Consider the following 21,763-nt stretch of genomic DNA (forward strand, 5'->3'; position numbering starts at 1 on the left):
AAGAAGACGTCGAGGGACCGAGGAAGTCGTCGTGTGTGCTGGTGGTACACCATATTATACCTATAAAGTAAGTGTATAAATATATACATATAGGTAGTAGGTACCCTGGCTGCAAGTATATAACCTGCAGAGAGAAGAAGAAGAACCGGTCGCTACTTAAGTACTGTCTTATCTTCTCTTTCTCTCTTCTTTTTCCTTCCCTTCTGAACGTTGTTCTCCTGATCGCGGGTGTCCGTTCGTGTTCGTAGTACTTACTACGCATGTGTGTGTGTATCAAAATGTAATATGTTCGTGAGAGAGTGCACTGTGCAGTGTGTCTCCACCTAGTCCAACTCCTCCCGCATCATCATCATCATCGTATCGTGTGCATATGTAAACACATGATACCTAATGAATCATCAGTATTTAACTTATCATCACTGTCGTAAGTTAAGTAGTCAGTACACTCATTTCGTGATATACTTGAACTTCGTGACGTGCAGCGCCTACATACATATATACTTTACCTATAGTTAGATTAGACAGAGATGAGGAAGAGAACGTATATACGGTATATCGAGGACGTGGAGTGATAAGAAGAGTGTGAGGATACACCATATATTTAAAATATAATATATTATAATAATGAAAATAATGCATGCGCACACGAAAGCATGCGCGTGTAAAATGCCAAAAGTGCCAGTGTGATGATAAATGTGAATTAATGATATGCGGTTGTGACGATGATGATTGCGAGTAACGAATTTGTAAGTACCAAATGAAGGATCGAGCGAATCTGCCATACATATTTTAATTTATCCTCTTACCGTTAACCTAAAAAAAGAAAAAATTCGCCAGCCTCCTCCCCCCCCATCTCTCTCTCCGTTATGTGTACATGTGTGTGCTCATACACACATATACACACGAATCGTTCTTTTTCTTTCTCAGTTTATTCTCTCCGAGACAGCTCCGACTCCGAAATATGTGCGTGCGATCGGGCGCCTCTTGCATATATATACATCTACACCCAATAGTATATACTTATATATTCTGCATGCGCAGCCTGCACACATTTTTTTCTCACTCTCTTGCTCGCTCTTTCTTGATTCTTGCGGATGTGTCACACACAAGAAGCGCCTTTATCTTCTCCTCGTCTCCTATCCTCTGTACTTAATCGTGTATCTTTTTTTTTTCTTCCTCCTCTCGAAGTACTACGTTTTTGTGCTCGTACTGTGAGTATAATATATAAGTGAACGTACTAGGTACAGCAGATATAAATACTTGTAGGCTCCATTTTTTTCTCAACTTTTCTTTTCCAAGTTTTACACTGTACGTAATTTTATTCATTGGTGAATGTATGTATGCACATTTATGATTATTGCTTATTATACCTATACCTAGTAGTAATGAGTCAATGATAACGAGAAGGTGAATAAGTGACGGTGTATAAATAATTAGCAAGGAGGAGAGGTGGTGAGCAAAGCAGAACACGAAGCTTGAAAAATATGACATAAACAACGCGAAAAACAAAGAAAGAGAGAGAGAGAGCAGCAGACCAGACACAGGGGCCCTATATCCTCTAAACGTGTTGGCAGGCGACATAGCCAATACACAGCTAAAGGAGCTCTCTGATTAATCGAAATTGACTGTGTTGGCCTGGTGTCAGTTGTGCAGTCACCCACCGACACACTTATATTAGAGGATAGGGCCCCAGACAGCTCAGTCGGGAGAGCTATATAGGATATATAGGCGCCTGGCGCAATATAGCTGTATGATACATTAGTGTTGTCAAATCGGAGTGCGATGTCACCTGCAGCTCTGCCGTATTGTCAATTATTATCATCGTCGCCTCGGTATCGGAGTTTCCGCTCTACGTTCCGCGGTAACGTTTGTACGTGTAAGTATTATACTATACACACAATTCGGTAAATAGATAAACAGAGAGACGCGAGAGATTTTTGCGCTCCCCTTCCCGTGGAATTTCGCTCAAGCAAAAGAAATCAGACATAATATACATATACGCACACTATAATAGCATATAGCAGCAGCATCATCATCATCGTCATCGTGCAGACTGCACCATCAGGCGCCTGCACATCGTGCGAGAGACGCAGTTTATTTTGATTTCGCGTGGATATTATGCGCTATAATAGCTCGGCCTCGAGCACCAGCAGCGCAGTGTCTGTCTCTCTGTGTTTTGCAATTGAACGCATATACATACCTACTTATTTTCTCGCATACGCGTATATGTTTGTGTGTGTGTGTGTGTGTACATATTTCGTTCCACAAAGCACACGGGCATTTTTTTCCTTTATTTTTTAATTCCTTCTCCCCTTGCAGTGTCAGTTTTCATGTCTTCTTTATTTTCCAGAATTGACTTTGTGTACAAGATATTATTTTTGCTGTCGTTGTCGATTGCTCCGAAATTTGAGTTGTGTGTTGTCGTTAGCGTATACGCGGCGCGCGCTCGTGTATATGTGCGCGCACGCGCTAATGTTTTGATTTGATCAAGCAGCAGACAGAGAGTGTCAGAGTTGAATATTTGCATGCACGTATATGCATTGTACGCGAGTGTGTGCGTGTGTGTCGCTATATTGTTTATAAAGTGGTGTTCTTTTCTTTATGTTGCAGTGTTATCACAATCGAACTGGAGATGATTTCTGGCTAGTGAAGTTAGAGGTGTTCTCGGTACAAGAGACTTGACACTGAGATTATATGATGTGTTTGTGATTTGAGTGGCATATACGAAGCAACCAAATGTGTCTATTAATTCAATGTTAGGCCAGATGGTTTTATTATCTTTGGTAAGTTACTGGCAAAGTTACTATTTGTAACGCAATTTGTCGTCATTATCCACTCTAGCTTAACAATGTAATTCCATTTTCCAATTTTTTTTCTTTTATGTTTGCAGATGTACAAAAACATATTTTATATTTGAACATTTTTTAAGTAATACCGTATATATACATATATGTAGATGAAACTTCGTAAGAATTTGTGATGTGCAAATTTTACAATTGCTCACACGTACTTTAGCTGAGAAAATTGCAGCCATCACTATCATCATTACCATCATCAGCTTGAAATTTTGATTCTAAGAAATACATATATATGTATATTTTTTTGAGTAAATGGTGCTAGTCACTGCTTTGAAGTGGATCTAAGGTAAGATTTTTGGCTGTTAAGGAAATTTAAAGAAAATTTTCACTCTTTCTCCCTTAGCAGTTTTCATAAACAAAACATGTTTATGATTGAGGAAAATATTGTTTGTATACAAAGCGATAAAGTACAAAGTTTTATTACTATTTTTTTTTTGTTTACAGACACACACACACATGCAATGCCGAGATGCTGCAATGAGAACAAATCACTGAGGCTGGTGAGCAGCAATCAGCAACACGGCACAGATAATATTTTACTCCCACACCCTCGACCTTATTCCATTGCTGGTGGAGAGCAGTTAGATGTAGAAGAGGATCCGCCTGTGGTTGTTGTTCAAAGATCTCACAGGAGGGTACGCTGTGATCTTAGTCCTGTCCCTACCAATACTAATTCCAATTACATCAAGTTAATTGGTATAAAGGTAAATTAGTATTTGATAAAAATATATGATTGCTTGTAAAAGTTTTACTTCATACAAGTATTGTAGGACAAATCCAGTCGACAAGAAAATCAAGTAAAACACAGTCCTGGAAGTAGTGGACATAGAGATAGAGAAAGAGAGGCAAAAAAGAGAGCAGCTATAGGCAACGTAGTGCGTGGACTTTTCCCTTCAGGCCATAGTAGGCAGGACAGGTATAATGATGTCCGTATCAAAGTCACGCTTTTTACACTATGATTTTCTTTTATTTTTTGAATTATTTTTAAAAAATATTGTCAATGTCGTGCCGAGCTTTACTTCTTAATTTATAATTCTAGGCTGATATAATTTTTTTTACTTTTTTTTTATTCGCTGCATATTACGCTTTTCTATAGATTATTCAAGCAATTCTGGAATGAAAACAATATTTAGTTTAGTCAAAAATTTTCTCGTGAGAATCATTACATCGAATTTTTGGTACTCTTTTCACGCTCCATCACAATGGCTATGATAAACTTTATCAATAGTATTGTCTCTTGGTGATTGCAGTAGACCGTAAACTGACGCATCAAATTATAGGTATGAGACTAGCAGGCAACGGCCCTCCGGAGGTGGCACTGGTGGCAGTGGTGTTGGCGGCCTTTCAGGATTGTGTCCAAAACTGGCCACATCCACGACCAACGCAGGAAGTAGCGGTCAAAGTAATATCTCTTTGGGCCACCACTTAGCCCCTCCGGACAGTTCGATGTCGAACTCGTCTCAAAAGAGTGGTCGACGTCAGCGAAAAGTTACTATTAATTCCCAGCCAACCTCTTGTGGTGGTAATTCCATCGACAGAAAGGTCAGTTTGCTTACATTTTATTTATTTTATGTATTTTTCATGCTCAAACCAATGTGACCTTTTTTACGAGTACCCATGTAATTGTTAAAGGACGCATAAAGAAGTCGAGTTAGTAAGCAAAATGATAACTAGAAAGATTTTTAACGATTGGTTGAGATTAAATTTGTTAAAGAGTTAAATGACTTTATTAGTTAAGGTTTAATCGAGTGGAAAATGGTTCACAGTCACCACCGACATCGGTAACAAAAAACGGAATCTCATCGAATTCGCAGTCGACGAGGCAAAAGAATAACACCCTGGATCCTGTTGAAAAGAATTCTTTCGTATCATCCTGTGATCATGAAAATAACCACAATTTTAGTGATGCAGAGGAGGCAATTGATGCTACGGAAAATCGTTCGAGGATGTCAGGTTGGTCTAATAGCTTTTTTAATGGTTTTTTTTTTTTTTTTTCTCCAACATTTAATAACAGACAAAACAAATTTTTTCGCCCAGGCTCCAGCACGCCTTTCACTCCAGTGGTAAAGAATAACCCTAGAAAAGTAAGTAAAGAGGAAAAGACTGCACACAAAACTATGCACTCGGCGAATCCCGAGTCGAAAGAGGATTGCGATGGTAGCAGCCGTAAGCTAGCGTCAGATCAATCGCGGGACGGGCACACTTCGACAGAGGACATTATCCAGAGTTTCGATGCGCCCGTTTCTACGAAAAAGAAGCCAAACGCGGACGACATTGTGTCAGTCCGCGAAAATAAACGGAAAGCCTCCGTTTACGCTCTAGTTAACTTCGATACTAATAAGTGTAGTAGTGCCAATAGAAGATCAAATTTTAAACAAGATAATTCTAATGACAGTTCTCAAAAGGATTTGGATGTTGTTTTAGAAATTCCTCGTAGTAATCAAAATGATCAAAGGTAAATGAATCAAACAAAAATGTTTTTTTTTTTCTCTTTGAGACTATTCTTTTGGTACTTGAATAATAAATTAATTTTTTTGGAAATAGCGAATCGAACGAAAGTAGTACGCCGTCAACGTCGAGAAAAACGTCAAGTTCCGAGTTCAAATGTAAAAAAGTATCGACAGATGTAATGGACTCAAGCAAGAGTAGTGAGAGCATTTTAGAAAATAACGATAATATAAATAGCGAACAAATGAAAAATTCTCGATTTATAACGTCCAGCGTGATGGGCGAATCGATAGACTTAGAGAGTAAGGAATTCCGAGATGAGTGTGAGAAAAGCAGCGAGGTTGAGGGAGAAGTGACCATATACGACGATGATAATGGCACGAGCATCAGTGACATAGTCGCGACCCAGGCGCTTCACGAATCTCTTAGCAAAATGGGTAAGGTGCCGCCGCCGGGTCCCGAAATTCAGATTGAGGAGATAAAAGATATGCCAAAAACAGAGGATGAAGCTAGTTCAAAGATCGCTGTGGTGCACGATGAAACAGTCGAGGGATTCATTGGGCCACTTTTAGATGAGAATTTCAAAGTCGACGAAAAATTAGAGCAAAAGACAATGGCAATAGATGACATGAGAAATTTATTGGTTAAAGCTACAGTCGAAGACGACGACGACGAGGAGAAAGCTGTGGAGATTTCTCCAGACCAAAGGTTTTTGAAATTCGAGGAGGAGATAGGTCGCGGTAGTTTCAAAACTGTTTATAAAGGCCTAGATACACAGACTGGCGTTGCCGTCGCTTGGTGTGAATTACAGGTAATTTCAAGCCTTAATTTGGCAATATGAAACATTCTTGTCAACTTGCTTATTAATATTGCGTTAATAATTTTTTAGGAGAAAAAATTAAACAAAGTAGAAAGACTGAGGTTTCGAGAAGAAGCTGAAATGTTGAAAGGGTTGCAGCATCCAAATATAGTTAGATTTTATGACTACTGGGAGGTGACACTCACGAGACGAAAATATATTGTTTTAGTAACAGAACTCATGACTTCTGGCACTTTGAAGACGTACGTATTTACTACTTTTGATCATTTATACAATTCTAAATAAAATGATAATAATAATGATGATTATTATAATGACATTCGAAAATTCGACACAGATATTTGCGGAGATTCAAAAAAATAATTCCCAAACTTGTGAAATCTTGGTGTCGGCAAATATTAAAAGGTCTCGCGTTTCTTCATTCGAGATCGCCACCAATCATACATCGTGACTTAAAATGCGATAATATTTTTATTACCGGACCAACGGGCTGTGTGAAAATTGGCGATCTTGGTCTAGCGACTCTTAAAAATCGCAGTTTCGCCAAGAGCGTTATTGGTACACCGGAATTCATGGCACCAGAAATGTACGAAGAGCACTACGACGAGTCAGTTGACGTTTATGCTTTTGGTATGTGCATGCTTGAAATGGCTACTAGCGAGTATCCATATTCTGAATGTACTGGTCCCGCACAAATCTACAAGCGAGTCGTTTCGGTTAGTTCAACAATATTGCTCTACAATATTTAATTTCAATTTTCGATGAATAAATTTAATAAAGTATCTTCTTACAGGGTGTTAAGCCTCAGAGTTATGATAAAGTAGAGAACCCAGAAGTGCGTGAGATAATCGAAATGTGCATACGACTGAAGAAAGAGGAGAGGCCTTTGGTGAAGGATCTTCTGAATCACGAATTTTTCGCAGATGATGTAGGTCTGAAGTTAGAAATGGTATCGCGTGATACTGCAGTGGCTGAGGCCGAGTTATCGCGTGTAGAGTTTCGCTTGCGAGTATTAGATCCAAAAAAGCGCAGCAATAAACACAAAGAAAATGAAGCGATTCAATTTGATTTTGACATCGAAGGTGATGATGCAGAGGAAGTGGCATCCGAAATGGCCAAATCGAGCCTTATTCTAGAAGAAGACGCTAAAACTGTAGCTAAGATGTTGAAATCACAAATTGTAGCTTTGAAGAAGGAAAGAGAAGAGAGAAAGGTGAAGGAAGAGAAAGAAAGAAAATTAAAAGAGGAAAAGGAAAGGCATGATGCAGAGGCTAATGCTGCTAACGAGCTTTTACTGCAACAAATGCAAGCTCAACAGCATCAACAACAACAACAGCAGCAGCAGCAGCAGCAGCAACAGACTCAGCAGGTTCAGTCCGGTATTAGTATTCAACAAGTGCAAAACACTGTGCAAATTCAACATAGCCTGCAGCCACAGCCAGTGCAAATGGTACAGCAGCAGCCAATGTTGCAGCAGCAGCAGCAAACGTCGGTCATGCAACCACAGCAAGCTCAGCAAATTCAACAGATGAATCAGTCACAACAACAACAACAGCAGCAGCAGCAGCAACAACAACAACAACAATCTCAGCAGCAGGTTCAATATCAGCAACAGCAGCAGTACCAGCAACTCACTCAAGTGGCCCAAACATTAAGTGCTAACTCATCTCAGTGTTCCACTCCACAGGCTGTTCCTACTCAATCGCCTTTTCCTCAAGTAACTCAACAACAATTGCAGCAGCAGTACATGCAGCTGAAACAAATGGGTATTGCTCAACAGTTGTCACATCCTCAGCAGCAAATACAAATACCGCAAATACAGCAAACTATTCAGTATACGCAAACGCAAGTGCAACATGTTCAGCAAATACACCAGAATCCTATCTCCGGTTCGCCTGCCGTTTCCAATATCCAAGGTCAGCAGTTTTACCATCAGGGTGCTGCCACAATGACAGCTTATCCGACTTCCCAAATGTATTCGCCGAATGTGTCGCAACAAATGTTTCATGGATACTCAACGGGCTCTACCGGCGGACACATAGATGTTTTGTCGAATCAGCAACCCCAGCAAGTCTATGCTACGCATCCTAATCAAGCGACGAACAACTCTGTTGCCACTTCAATCGGTTACATGCAGCCAATGCCCGTACAGGTTTCGTTGCCCCAACAAGCTGCTAGTGTGCCAAATTCTATTACTGGGACTCCACCTGTCCAAACGATACAGGTAAGCTGGCTCAAAACTTCCACCTACTTATAAAGTATCATAAATATTACTCTATGCCGTAATATGTACGGTTTTTTTACAAAATATGCTTACCTTGAATTGTAATTATTTACAATCGTTATTTTAACTTTCTCTAACAGACGTCAACAATGCCTCAAACAATTCAATCAACTCCGGCTCTGCTCACAAATGGAACTCATCAATCTCAACCGCAACAGAATATTGTCATGCAAATGCAGTATCCACAAGGGGCTAACGTGGTGACTTCTGCTAATCAATTAACCCAAAATTTAAATCTAGTCTCGCAAGGATCAAATACACAACCACAACAACAACAACCTATGCAAATTCAATCACAACAAGCATCTGCCCAACACCAAATGCCTATGCAGCAGCAAGCACAAATTCAGCAGCAGGTCATGTCTCAACAACAACAGCAGACCATGCCTCAACAGCAACAGCAGACCATGCCTCAACAGCAACAGGCACCGATGCAGCAGCAGACCATGCCTCCACCGCAACAGGCATCAATGTCGCAGCAGACTATACCTCAACAACAACAGCAACAACAGGCACCGATACAGCAGCAAGCCATGCCTCAACAGCAGGTATCGATGCAGCAGCAGGCCTTGCCCCAACAACAACAACAACAACAGCAGGCACCGATGCAGCAGCAGACTATGCCTCAACAACAGGCGCCGATGCAGCATCATACCATGTCCCAACAACAACAACAGCATGCACAGATGCAGCAGCAGACTATGCCTCAACAACAACAAGCACCGATGCAGCAGCAGGCCATGCCGCAGCAGCAATTGCCTCTGCAGCAGCACATACAAATGCATCAGCAATCACCTATTCAGCAACAAAATTTTCAACAAAATACAGAGAATATAATACATCAGCAGCCACATATTCAGAAACAAGCGTCTCTGCAACAACAAAATTTCCAACAAAACCAACAAAATACAGAAACTATAATGCATCAGCAGCAGCAGTCTTCTATGCAGCAACAAAATTTTCAACAAAATGCAGAAACTATAATACATCAGCAGCCACCCATTCAGCAACAGCCTTCTCTTCAGCAACACAGTTTTCAACAAAACGCAGAGGCTATGATGCATCAGCAGCCACCTATTCAACAACAAAATTTCCAACACAATACAGAGGCTATGATGCATCAGCAGCAACCTATTCAGCAACAACCTTCTCTTCAACAACAAAATTTCCAGCAAAATGCAGAAAACATGATGCATCAGCAGCCAACTATTCAGCAACAATCTTCTCTTCAACAACAAAATTTCCAACAAAATGCAGAGAATATGATGCATCAGCAGCAACCTATTCAGCAACAACCATCTCTTCAGCAACAAAATTTTCAACAAAATACAGAGAGTATGTTGCAGCAGCAGACGATGCCTCAACAACAGATTATACCTCAACAGCCGCAGCAATTACCGTTGCAGCAGCACGTGCAAGTGCATCAACAGTCACCTATTCAGCAACAGCCTTCTCTTCAACAACACAGTTTTCAACAAAATACAGAGACTATAATAGTAGAAAGGACTGTTATAAAGCAAGAATCGTTTGAGCCTCAAGTACCAAATACAGTACCACTGGAAAATGTCGTCAACATTTTACAGGAAAATCATATATTGTCCAACTATATACCTGGAGCAGTAGATGGGTAAGGAAATACATTTTAGCATCCATATTTTAAATATTATCTTGAAGTTTATATTTTTGAAAATCGTATTTTAGTTACTCATCTGAAGTGGCTGAAAGTTCAGTAACCATGGCTGCAACAGAAAAGGCTAAAGTCAAACGATCTGGTACAAAACGAAAAAAACCAGGAATCAAATTAACAGTTCTTTCGGTCAGTGATGTGGAAGGACAAGTTGTATCTGTTGAATGTCAGCTGGATACCAGTAAGCAAAAAACCGTCACTTTCAAATTCGACCGAGACGACATGGTGCCGGCCGATATAGCCAACAATTTGGTAATTACTGATTCATCTTTTTATAAATAATAAACTTATAAATATCTGATTCTAAATTAGTATTCTTTTTGTAGGTGGCTAAGAACTTGCTGCCACAATCTCAGCGTGAAACTTTCATTGATCTGATAGAAGACATTGTGAGGCAGTTGCGACTTGATCCATCCTTGAGTCTGCCTCTAGTCGCTCACGGACCTCCGGATCAATCTGCTGGTGGCAGTCCTGTCACGAGCCGTAGACCGCGAGAACGTGATCATAGTCTCGATACTTCGAAGGTACATGACTTTTTTTCTCCATAGTTCTAGCTCTGTCATTTCGTATCTTCACAAGTGAAAGCCACAAAAGTTGAATTAACATGAGAAAAAATATTTAGAATTTGGTAAAATATTAGACATTCGAAAATTCGTTATGTAAATTTGCCGTGTGTGATTCTGGACGCAGCAGGTGAGACATGGCTCGCTAACGCGGCAAAGCAGCCACCGCTCCTCGTACAAAATTCATCGTAGGCACCGCTCGGTGAGTTCTCACTCCTCTCCTTTCTTTTCTTTACTAAAACCTCCTCTTTTCTTTTTACTTCTGTGTTTCTTGTTTCGATACAATTTTCATCAGTGGTACAAGAGAGTCAGTGCTAGATTTTTTATTTTCAGTGTCGTATATTTGTTTACATAAGTCGATTTTAATCTTATTTTATAGGTGATTGGCAGAGCTGTTTTCTATTTTTTCTTATTTTATCGACTCGATAAAATTACGTTCTATTTATTTATTTTTTTTTCAGTTATTTACCTAATGATGCAGATAAGAGAGGATGATGATTTAATTTTTGTTTGTTTTGCATGATTAAAATCTTATTATTTTTAGTTTTAGTGTATTTGTATTTATCAAAGCAGATCTACTCTACGACCATTGGCCTTCAGGAGATCAGTTTTATTTGGATTAATGTTTTCGCTTGCACTTAATTTAAGTTATGTGTTTTTAACCAGACTTGTATGATTTTTTGATTTGCTTTTTATTCTTTGTCACATAGAAAAAAAAGTTTCTTATTACCTGTGGCAAGAAACTTATAACTTTATACATCGTTTGCTAAGTGTCTATTATCAGTCCAAGTAGTAAAAGTCCAATATATCTCACGCATTCTAAGAATATCACCTGATGCGTCTTTAAATACTTTTGACTCATTCAATATTTTTTTTTTTTTCTTTACAGAGAGATGACACTTCAAACGCGTCTCCGCCAACAAAAATGCTGCCAATAGACCAGATAATCTCGCAAATTACGAACTCCGGGCTTACAGAAAAACAACAGCCACCGCAAGCGGTTACAACTCCAACATCGACGCATCCAGCTGAAGTACCTCAACCACCACCTCCAAGTGTGTCGGAGTCAACCGAAGTATCAAGACGTTCTTCTACCTCAACCCAGTATACGACAGACACTTTGACACCAACAAATCCTATCGATGTGTTGGACAATCACGAGAGTCTGACCTCTGCCACATCGGCTGCAACTGTTGTTGAAGATGAGATTCAAGAGGTTAAAACTGATACGACCGTTGTAGATCCATTGCAGGAGACTCCCTCAAGCCAGTCACAGGAAATTAGTGTTACAGCTCAGATAGATGAAACAATCTCTTCAGCAGATACTGCAAAAGAAGACACTAGCCAAAATCAACAAAATTCTCATGATGATAGTGTATGTAAGGATATGGATGATGCATACACGAAATTGGACGTGCCACCAATGCGGAAAATTTCTCGGTTTCTCGTTAGTCCCGTAGTAGAGCAGAGATCTGTTGTCTCTGGAGGTGAAACTACTATTCAACACGAGGTTGTCGAGCAACCAACTGTGATATCACAGCACAACGCTGTCAGTTCTGAAACTTCTGTGATTGTTAGTGGCATTGATCAAGCTGCTAAGATGTCGATTGAGGAAATAGATACTGGGGTAAGAAACATTACATTAATTTCCATTCTTGTGAACGTTCGATTGAGAATTAAAATTTTTATTGCAGCAGCTCCAACAGACAGCGGTTCAGCAGCAGCAGTACCAAGCGATGCAGGTGGTTCAGAATGCCAGTCAGATTCAGATTGATGCAAGCCAAGTACAGCAACTAGCTACCACTCAAGTGCAGCAGGTAGCTACTCAAGTCACCTCCGTCAATTATCCGAGCCAAATGACACAATCTCAAGAAATGGATTCGATGATGCAAAATCAACAAAGTATCCCTGCTGCCGATGTTCAGCAAATTATCACTACGGTGCCAGTAGCAGTACAGAGTCAAAGAATCATTCAGCAGCAGGTCGTAGTGCAGGCACAGCAGGAAATTTTATCGCAATCTCAGATGCAGCAGACTAATGTTCAAGCTTCGATCCAGCATCTTCAGTCAAATAATGACGAAAGATACCGCAAAATATCAAATATATCGAGCAACTCGAACGTTTCGACTGACTCCCAGCAGTCTGATCCATCCAGCACGACAATCGTGCCAAACCAACAAGTGCAACAAGTATACACGTCTCAGCAGCAGGAAATAATCCCTAATGGTATTGTCGCACCTACCGGACTCGTCGATATGTCTCAGCAAATGTCGCAACAAACGCTCGTACATCCTACAGTTGTGCAAACAATGGTTGCTCCACTACCAGCTCCGTGCACCCCTATTCCTACTCAAGCTGCAGTCGTAACGACAGAAACCGTACCAAAGATCAAAGCAAAGGAGGTGTCGTCAACTTTGCCAGACCTCGCACAGAATCTTGCCAACATTTTGTCCAATCCAAAGTCCAAGTCAACCCATATGTCCAGTCAAGGTCACGAAGCGATTCCTAATCCGGCAATAATACAGCAGACATTGCATTCGGAACAATTCTTTCAGCCCATACAGCCAGAGGTTTGTTTGCAGAGCTTGCAAATTCAGCAGCAGCAGGTTCAGCAAAATGTGCAACAGGTAATAAGAAAGTTGCACCATCTAGGAAATACGTATTGGGTAATTTTTATTATTTGTAGTTGTGTATGTGTGTGCTTTTTTTTTTTTACTTTTAATTCATTGTTATTAATGAGATTTTTATAGCTGAAAAGAAAGGAAGAAAAAAGAGCCATTTCTTTTATTGAAAATTTATGAGGTCAAGATACGATAATTTTTATAACTTAAAACATTTTATTTTTTAGTTTTTTTTTATAAATATGTATGCATTCAAAAGTAGAATTAGATATATTTTAATGAGATTGAATTAATTTAGAAGTAGAATTAGTGCATCATTTATCACTTGATTAATTAATCATTAGAATTTGTATGTAGTTAACGTTAAGTCATATCTGTAAAAGCAGGTATTATTAACGGTTATTTTTTTTTTTTTTTTTTTTTTTTTTTATCAACTAGGTAATTCAAAACCAACCAGTTTTCACATCAAACATTCCAACACAAGCTCAAGTAATCCAGCAGTCAGGATTAGTCCAGACCGTGCCTCAAGCCAATATATCGCATCCTATGGATCCTCAACTCCAGCCGCAAATGGTTCATAACCATCAGCCTAGTATGCACCCTCCGGGTACAATTCAAGGCCAGTGGGTCGTTCCTTCTTATGGAACAACACTACCTGGACAAAACGTCATTCAAATGCAACCTGTTCAGCACGTCCAGCTCATTCAGAATCAAGCAACCATGCAACACCACATGCAAATGCCCGTCCAGATGCAGCCTCCACCCACTCAAATGCTAATACAACAAAACATGCCTGAACATGTAGATCACATGAAAATTGTGGAACTACATAATTTACAACTACAATTTCCAGAACAAAAACAAATCACGCCTGGTTCAGCTAAAGTGGACAGTGACGTGAATTCCGAGTCCAATGTTAGTAGGCGTACGAGTTCTGATTGTCAAGTGCTTTCCTCGGAGAATGAGTACTCGAGTCATGATATAACTCCAGAACATACGCTCGTCGAGTCATCGCAGGAGACTGCTAATTATCAGCAAAGATTGATGCGTGAACAACATCGGAAGCTAAGCCATCAGAATTCTCTGGACAAGCAGCAACAGCAGCAACAGCAGCAACCTCCTTTGGAAAGCATTTATACTAGTGTGCCAGGAGGACCGCAAACGATAGCCGATCTGCAGCAGAAATTGGTTCAGCTAACTTGTCACCCGTCAGAGTTGAATGTGAGTACGCCACCAATCAGTCACCCGGTTACACCTCAGGCATATCAAGGTGGTTTGCAAGATTCACACACGCATAGCTTGCAACAAAAGCTCAGCACTGTACCTGGTGTTCCGGTAACTAACTTCCATTCGTTGGTTAGTATAGTGATTATATGCAAATGTAACTCCTGATTTTTTAAAGTTTTACAATATTTAACGAAACAAAAAACATTTTTCAAGGTTCCCTTATCGCCTCAGTCTACAATCCATTCTGGTTGCTCCATTAATACTGGAGACACCAATAACGGGATTGATGGTTCTGCGGTCGGGACAGCGGCGGAACAGGCTATGCTCTACAACACATTTTCACAAAATGTACGCACATGAGCGATAGTTGAAAAAAAATTTATACTTTTGAAAATCATTTTACTGACAGTTCCTTAAAATTTGTAGAGCACCATCGATCTCGATAGTCCAACACCACCGGCAGTCAGCAGTCAAACTAGCCAAGAGATGGCAAGTCCGAGCAAAGAAAATGCCAAGACTCGTGCATTGAGGCCTGGCTCTCGACTGCTGGAACTTGAGCACGAGCTTGCTAAGATTCACCAAAAGTCAACGAATGTGATAGCAACGTCATCGACCGCAAGTGTTATGAACGTCCCAGTTGCTACAGTATACTCCAGTCAGACGCAGAACGCACTATATCAGCAGCAACAACAACAATCTCAAACGCTGATCTCAGCTGGTGGTGTTCCTCTGGTTAGTAGCGTGCCAGTGGCTACTGTTGCGCCTAGTGTTGTCACTCCACTTGCTAATAATGAAACCTCGATTCAGTATGATCACCAAGAATCACCAGTTACATCTACCGAGGTAATTAATCTTATTCTTTTTTAGATGTATATATATATAATTACGATTGACCGACAATATTTTTATAGCGTATCACACTTCAACAACCTGCGAGAAAAATTTCGAGGTTCATGGTATCAAAAGTGGCTGGTCCACCTGCAAGTGAAGCGTCGACTTCGCAAAGTCACAGTACAGACGATAACAAAACTATCGAGAACAGGTCGAGTGCAGTCGCACATCATACTGATGAGCATTTAGGTTAATATTATTTATAACTTTTATTTTTAACGGTATGTTGTATCTTGTAATAAAACGAACTTGAACGTAATTTTTTTTTTTTAGTTGGTACAACACCAATGCAAATGTTACATAGTCGAGAAAGTTCTGTTCCGCCAATTCAAAACTCCATTTCACATAGCTCATCATCTACAGAGGTAACCAAGTCTTGAAGTTTTATATTTTGGTAGAAAATAACTTTTCACGCTTATTATTTGCAGCAATATGATAAAGAGGAAAGATTCCCATCATTAACACCAAGTGAAGAATATCAGCTTCTGATTAAACGGTAATACACATAACATAACGGTAATATACATAAAATTTAAACGAAACTAATTAATAATCATTTAAACACTAATGTCAGGCAAACAATGGAACTCGAAACCCTACAAAGGAGACATCGAGAAGAGTTAGAACGTTTTCAGCAGCATCAATTGCAATTACTGATACAACGGCAACAGCAGGCTACCGCATTTCAACACCCGATGCTCTATCATACCATAACAGGTGTGTTCAGTTAAGTTAAAATTTTCAAGAGATCTGTATTACAACGCTATTTGTGCAGGGCAAACACGACTGCCGGGCCTGGAGGACTACATAATGTTCAGTCCGGCAACGCAGACCCCGATGCAGCGAAAAATGAGTTATTCCCCGGACACCGAGGAGACGTTGCGGCTGGCTACGCAGAAGCTGAAGCAGCCGACGGCTGGGGTGCAGGGATCCGGTGGGCCCTCGGCTACGATACCCCATGCATACGTCATACCAGTGCCAATAGTGCCTTCGGATAATCTTCAGAACATCTCGACTGCTAGTGAGATGCCTGACCCAGCTGCAGTAGCTGGCATGCTCGGCTCAACGAATGGCCCGACGACACCCCAGATCATCGGGCAGCAGCCGCAGTATCAGTTTATTCCAACGACACTGCCGGACTCCAACACGCAAGTGCGTATTGTGTTAATCTTTACATTTCTGACTCAATAATGCTAGACTTTTGTTGACCAATTGTTTGCAAATCGCGTTACAGGGAAGCTCGGCGGGTACTCTAGTCACAAGTGCGTTAACCGCCAGTACAGCGGGCTCGAGCGGCTATATAACCTACCACGAGCCAGCACTGCAAACCTTCAGTTACGCGTCACCTGGGGGTTTCTTCCTGCCTGCGGGCTACCGGCTGATTTATGCGCCGACACAGTCAAACTCGATGGCTCCGACGACATCGACAGTACCGACACCCCAGATACAGCCAACGACCCCAGCTACGCCTCAGATAGGTGGTCACGATGGCACGCCACCAGGTGAACCTCAGCACTACGAGGCTGCGGCTGGTTCGCAACAGCCCGAGTAGAAAGGCAGGAAAATTGTAATATATGTAACGTTCCAGTGTCAAAGAGAATTTTCTCTTGTTTCTTGTAAAACAACACTCAAATTAAAGTTTCATAAACCGTAACTCTGTGTGTGTGCAAAAAAAAAGCTCGTGAGTGCGTGGCGTGTAATCTATGTGTGTACGTATTCGTCTGTTTCCCATTCATACGTCTGCTGCTGCAGTAAAGCATCTGTGTGTGTAAGTTCCAGGTGCGCTTAGAGTTTTTATATGTCTGGTGATAAAAAGAAGAAAACAAAAGAACTAAAAAATGAAAAAAAAAATATATAGAAGAGAAGGAATAATCAGCCCTCTATAATGTGCGTTTTTTTGACATTTGGAATGCTACACATTTCGATTGTGTATCGGCCAACGTAATGAAATTTATAAGAAAATGAATTTTTTTTGTTCTTATATTTATTTGATTTTTTTTTTTTTAATAAATTGCAAAAAATATAGTTAATGAACTTGTCTTGATGAAATTTTTTTATTAGATTAATTTTCGTGGGTAATTTCAAACCTGATTTTAAGTTATTTGTCTGCCATTGTTTACTTCCTTGAACTTGGAAAAACGCTTATCGTTTTAACATATTTTTTTTGATAGATAATAATGAAAAATAAAAGAAAAAGAAAAAAAAGAAACTCGAGTCACACTATTATACATATATTTTACATATTTTATCGAGTATTTTAATACTAAAGAGCAAAGTGAAATGAAAAGGAGAATAATCGTCGCTGTTGTTACGATATACGTAACGATATATTTAAGAAACAGCTCATCTGTATATAGCCAAGTGTCAAACATGTGCCGCTGTGTAACGATAAATGTGGCTGAAAGAAAAAACGGCAGTGAATTGTGGAGTAATCGAAAAAAAATTAAAATACTTGTAGCTAATGTTAACTGTGTAAACTGGATGTAGAGGCCTTTTTCTATTAGATGTATACTTGTGATCGTAAATTCGGATGTAGAGTACGCATGTGTGCGAGTGATATGGTTGAACGTGATAAAGTGAGAAAATTAGAAGAAAAAATACGAAGAATAATGATAAACTAAATATAGTGATATCAAGTGACTTTTTGTAACGTCGCTTTTTTCATCTAAAGGCCTCAGCTAGTCGTACAATTGAAATGAAAAATGTGTTTATTCTGCTTAATATTACACAAGTAGTTATTAACGCGCGAGTATAGAATGGTGGAGAGAGAGATAGAGAGAAAGTGAGTCAATTTATCCATCATCTATTAGATGAAGGAAATGAACAATGACGAAAGGAAACAAAAAGAATTTTGCTTTTTTTTTCGTTTATAATCATGAGCTTTAATATTTCATTTTTTTCATTTCAATTAAGTGGAAACAAATATTTTTCACTAGAGCGAAAAAAATTTTTCCTCGTAAATCTTCGTCCTTTTTGCTTCCTTTTATTACTTACAATCTGTCAGCTAGCTTATGAGTCTTCCCGCAGCTTGTAATGTCGAACAATAATATTTGAATACGTAAGCAAACAGAATCGTTTCATGCTCTGTGTTTTCTCGTATTATTCTTATTTTTATGATTTTATCATTGTTATTACACTATTATTAGTATTACACCACCACCATTATCATCAATATCATTGTCATCACTATCGTTATTATTATTTTTATTATTATTATAATTATTATTATTATTTTTAGCGTTGGCATTAATTTTATGATTAAATGTGTCTCGTTAAAATATCCGTGTTAAATCATATTTTCATCGGAACATCCCTTCATGAAAAAAGTAATCATTTTTGTTTTAAAATTCACTCTTATACGAAAAATTCTGTTTTCGAACAAGCAATTTGAATATTTTAAAAGTTTACGCAACGCAATTCTTTAATCGTTAATCGACCACTCGCTTAATAACTATAAGAATGCTCGTACTATAAAAATAATAATTTTTTTTTTTTTTTAACACAACTGATACATTTTTTACGTCAATTTGCCTCGTATCAATTAACTTTCCCATAAAACGTAAAAAAATCAAATGATATTATTCAACGATATTAAAAATATGAAAATTTGTGTATATATATTATATCAAAATCCGCAAACATTGATCCGGGAATTATTTTTCGCTATAAAAAGCAACGAATAAAAAAGAAAACATTTCAGCACTTGATGAACTTTCAGGAAAAAGAAAAAAGCCGATGTGAATGATTATTGTCAAGGCACGTCGCCGTCCCGTAAAAATAAAGGCTATTTTCCCTTCCAAATAATGTATATCGATATCACGAGAAAAAAAAAATTATTTTCAGCCGCGCAAAAAAGCTGGTCCAAGTGATTCTTCAAAAATGCAGGTATTCACCACTTCCTTTGATATTGCACATTGATTGTGAAAAAGAAAAAAAACAATCAATCATAAGTCACGTTATTTCTGAGTTTATTCGGCAAAAAAAGCAAATTTTTATTTCGAAGAGCAAATGAAAAATTAATCAACTGTAACAAAAAATAAAAAAAAAATAAATAAATTACGAAGGGAAAAAATATGCTGGGAAGTTATACAGAAATAAACGAAGGTATGTGTGATGCTGCGAGTATAAAAGAAAAGTATTAGCTAAGATGTATTTATAAAGTGAAAATAGTTGAAGTGAAAGAAAAAAAAGCGAGTGGTTCGAATGAGAGTGGAAGGAAAAAAAAGTTAGCGAGAGTGCAGTGTAAACAATATCCAAATAAAATAAATTTCGAGAGAAAAGAATGAAGCGCGAATATTAGTTTCATACGTTGATATAATAAGTAAATAGGTATGCGATTTTCAATGGAAAACAAAGAACAATGGATGTGACCAGCTGACATTTAGCTTTTTTCCCCACCCCCTTTTTTACGTAGAAAAAAAAAAAATAAATTGTAAAACAACTACCGAATCAAGTGATTTTTCTTTTCCTTTTGTATTGCGCTAAAAATCTTCGTTACGGTGTGTATTTTATAAACACTAGAGACGCTTTGAGTATTCAAATATAAAAATCAGTGACTAAAATTGGAATGAATAGTACCAAAGGATAAAAAAACAAAAATACGAGGAGTATACGTTTCGTGACTGCAAGATCTGCAAGTCAAAACTCCCGTGTAACATTTACGAAGCAAAAAAAATGTGAAATTGTTTATATCAAGATCGATGCAATTTTCGTTTGAAAATTTTAAGTTGTACTGCAATGGAGGAAGTAAAAATAAATATTGCCAAAATTAACGAATTTATCATTATTCAAGTCATCTAATTTCACGTTTGAATTTTAGTAGTTGTACCATACATGTAGTTTTACAAATTTTACAATTTTTTCATCAGTTTTAATTAAAATGTATAAAATGTTTTACTTCACAAACAACAATTTAACGTAGAGTAATCTTAGGTAGTTGTAAACAAATTTTAATGCTATTGTTTACACATAAAGTTTTCGTTTTCATATCAATGTTTACCATACCTTTATATGTTTCAGAAAATTATTCAAGGAGTAGCATTAATGTATCTACATGCGTACAACGAATTGAAATCAAATGTTGAATATAAATAAAGTGTCAAGAAAAATTTTTTTCCCTGTTATTATCGATGCCTATCAGCATATTATAAATATAATAAGGTAAGGCAAACTTTAAAAAAAATATTTTTTTCAACAAAATCAAATATCTCTATTTCATAACGCGCATTTTTAAGTATAGCTGCTGGCAGCATTTATATATATATATATATATATATATATATATATATATATTTATATTTATATTATAGAGTACTGACCTTACTATGGGTATGTACACTGTCTTCATTCATTCAACATTTACATTGTCTTTTAACATGTCGTTTTCTTCTTATCATTGTACATTTCTCTTATTTTCGCTTGTCATTACATTTTCGTTCTATATTATTCGCATATCATATCTTTTTTATCTCCCCGGTCACGCATGACCGGTTATCGAGAGCTCGTCACACAATTCTTTATTTTTCAATCGCTTTTTTATTTTTCTTTTCATCTTAAAAACTAAATCTCTATCCTAAGTCGGTTTCATGAATTCGATACTCGGCCAGAACCATCAGAAAAAATCTGAGGTTCCCCCCGACCGGGAATCGAACCCACGACCCCTCGAGAGCTGTGATGTTTCATCGGTGGCTAGCATCATGTTATTAAATTCATTTAATGACAAAGCGACCAGTAAAAGCCTCAGGTTGTGTGGTAATTGGCGCTTGTGTTATTAAATTTTTTTAATGACAAAGCGACCTGTAAGCGCCCCGGGTTGTGTGGTGATTGGTGCTTGTGTTATTTTATTTATTTAATTAATTATCAAAGCGGCCAGTAAGCGCCCCGGGTTGTGTGGTGATTGGCGCTTGTGTAATTAAATTAATTTTTCTGATAACAAAGCGACCAGTAAGTGCTTGGGTCGTATGGGGATTGGCGCTTGTGTAATTAAATTAATTTTTCTGATAACAAAGCGACCAGTAAGAGCCCCGGGTCGTGTGGTGATTGGCGCTTGTGTTATTAAATTAATTTATTTGATAACAAAGCGACCAGTAAGCGCCTCGGGTCGTGTGGTGAATGGCGCTTGTGTAATTAAATTAATTTTTCTGATAACAAAGCGACCAGTAAGCGCCTCGGGTCGTGTGGTGAATGGCGCTTGTGTAATTAAATTAATTTTTCTGATAACAAAGCGACCAGTAAGCGCCTCGGGTCGTGTGGTGATTGGCGCTTGTGTCGTTAAATTAATTTATTTGATAACAAAGCGACCAGTAAGCGCCTCGGGTTGTGTGGTGAATGGCGCTTGTGTTATTAAATTAATTTTTCTGATAAC

At 38.5% G+C, this 21,763-nt stretch overlaps 1 protein-coding gene across 10 annotated transcripts; it reads left to right on the forward strand.

The window, feature by feature from the left end:
* The first annotated feature begins 250 nt into the window (after nt 1-250).
* Nucleotides 251-20,173, forward strand: Wnk (Wnk kinase). 10 transcript variants are annotated; one of them, XM_089595180.1, is made up of 28 exons: nt 1,125-1,211; nt 1,763-1,876; nt 2,611-2,783; nt 2,891-3,144; nt 3,303-3,562; nt 3,629-3,774; nt 4,139-4,400; nt 4,592-4,811; nt 4,896-5,313; nt 5,403-6,117; nt 6,196-6,368; nt 6,464-6,842; nt 6,920-8,350; nt 8,491-10,037; nt 10,112-10,349; nt 10,424-10,621; nt 10,788-10,862; nt 11,550-12,287; nt 12,355-13,326; nt 13,720-14,637; nt 14,722-14,856; nt 14,935-15,351; nt 15,420-15,588; nt 15,673-15,764; nt 15,828-15,895; nt 15,974-16,116; nt 16,175-16,551; nt 16,634-20,173. In XM_089595180.1, exons 5-28 carry the CDS (start codon nt 3,320-3,322, stop codon nt 16,949-16,951), a joined length of 10,392 nt encoding a protein of 3,463 aa, XP_089451306.1. In that variant the 5' UTR covers nt 1,125-1,211; nt 1,763-1,876; nt 2,611-2,783; nt 2,891-3,144; nt 3,303-3,319; the 3' UTR covers nt 16,952-20,173. The 10 variants fall into 10 exon arrangements, with proteins under 10 accessions (XP_089451305.1, XP_089451310.1, XP_089451312.1 ...); XM_089595179.1 differs by lacking the exons at nt 1,125-1,211; nt 1,763-1,876 and adding an exon at nt 251-582; XM_089595184.1 differs by lacking the exons at nt 1,125-1,211; nt 1,763-1,876 and adding an exon at nt 251-582 and having other exon boundaries at nt 13,720-14,616.
* The last annotated feature ends 1,590 nt before the right edge of the window (nt 20,174-21,763 follow it).

Source organism: Copidosoma floridanum, unplaced genomic scaffold (genome assembly GCF_036245765.1).
Source record: "Copidosoma floridanum isolate Cflo_tuat_1 unplaced genomic scaffold, Cflo_Japanese_pri ptg000025l, whole genome shotgun sequence".
Taxonomy (NCBI): Eukaryota; Metazoa; Arthropoda; class Insecta; order Hymenoptera; family Encyrtidae; genus Copidosoma; species Copidosoma floridanum.

Bases quoted from the DNA above. Each gene is read 5' to 3' on its own strand.
- Wnk (XM_089595179.1), top strand. From the start codon at position 3,320: ATGCCGAGATGCTGCAATGAGAACAAATCACTGAGGCTGGTGAGCAGC. The intron at 8,351-8,490 runs GTAAGCTGGCTC...TTTCTCTAACAG, and splicing joins CACCTGTCCAAACGATACAG to ACGTCAACAATGCCTCAAAC. The intron at 13,327-13,719 runs GTAATTTTTATT...TTTATCAACTAG, and splicing joins ATCTAGGAAATACGTATTGG to GTAATTCAAAACCAACCAGT.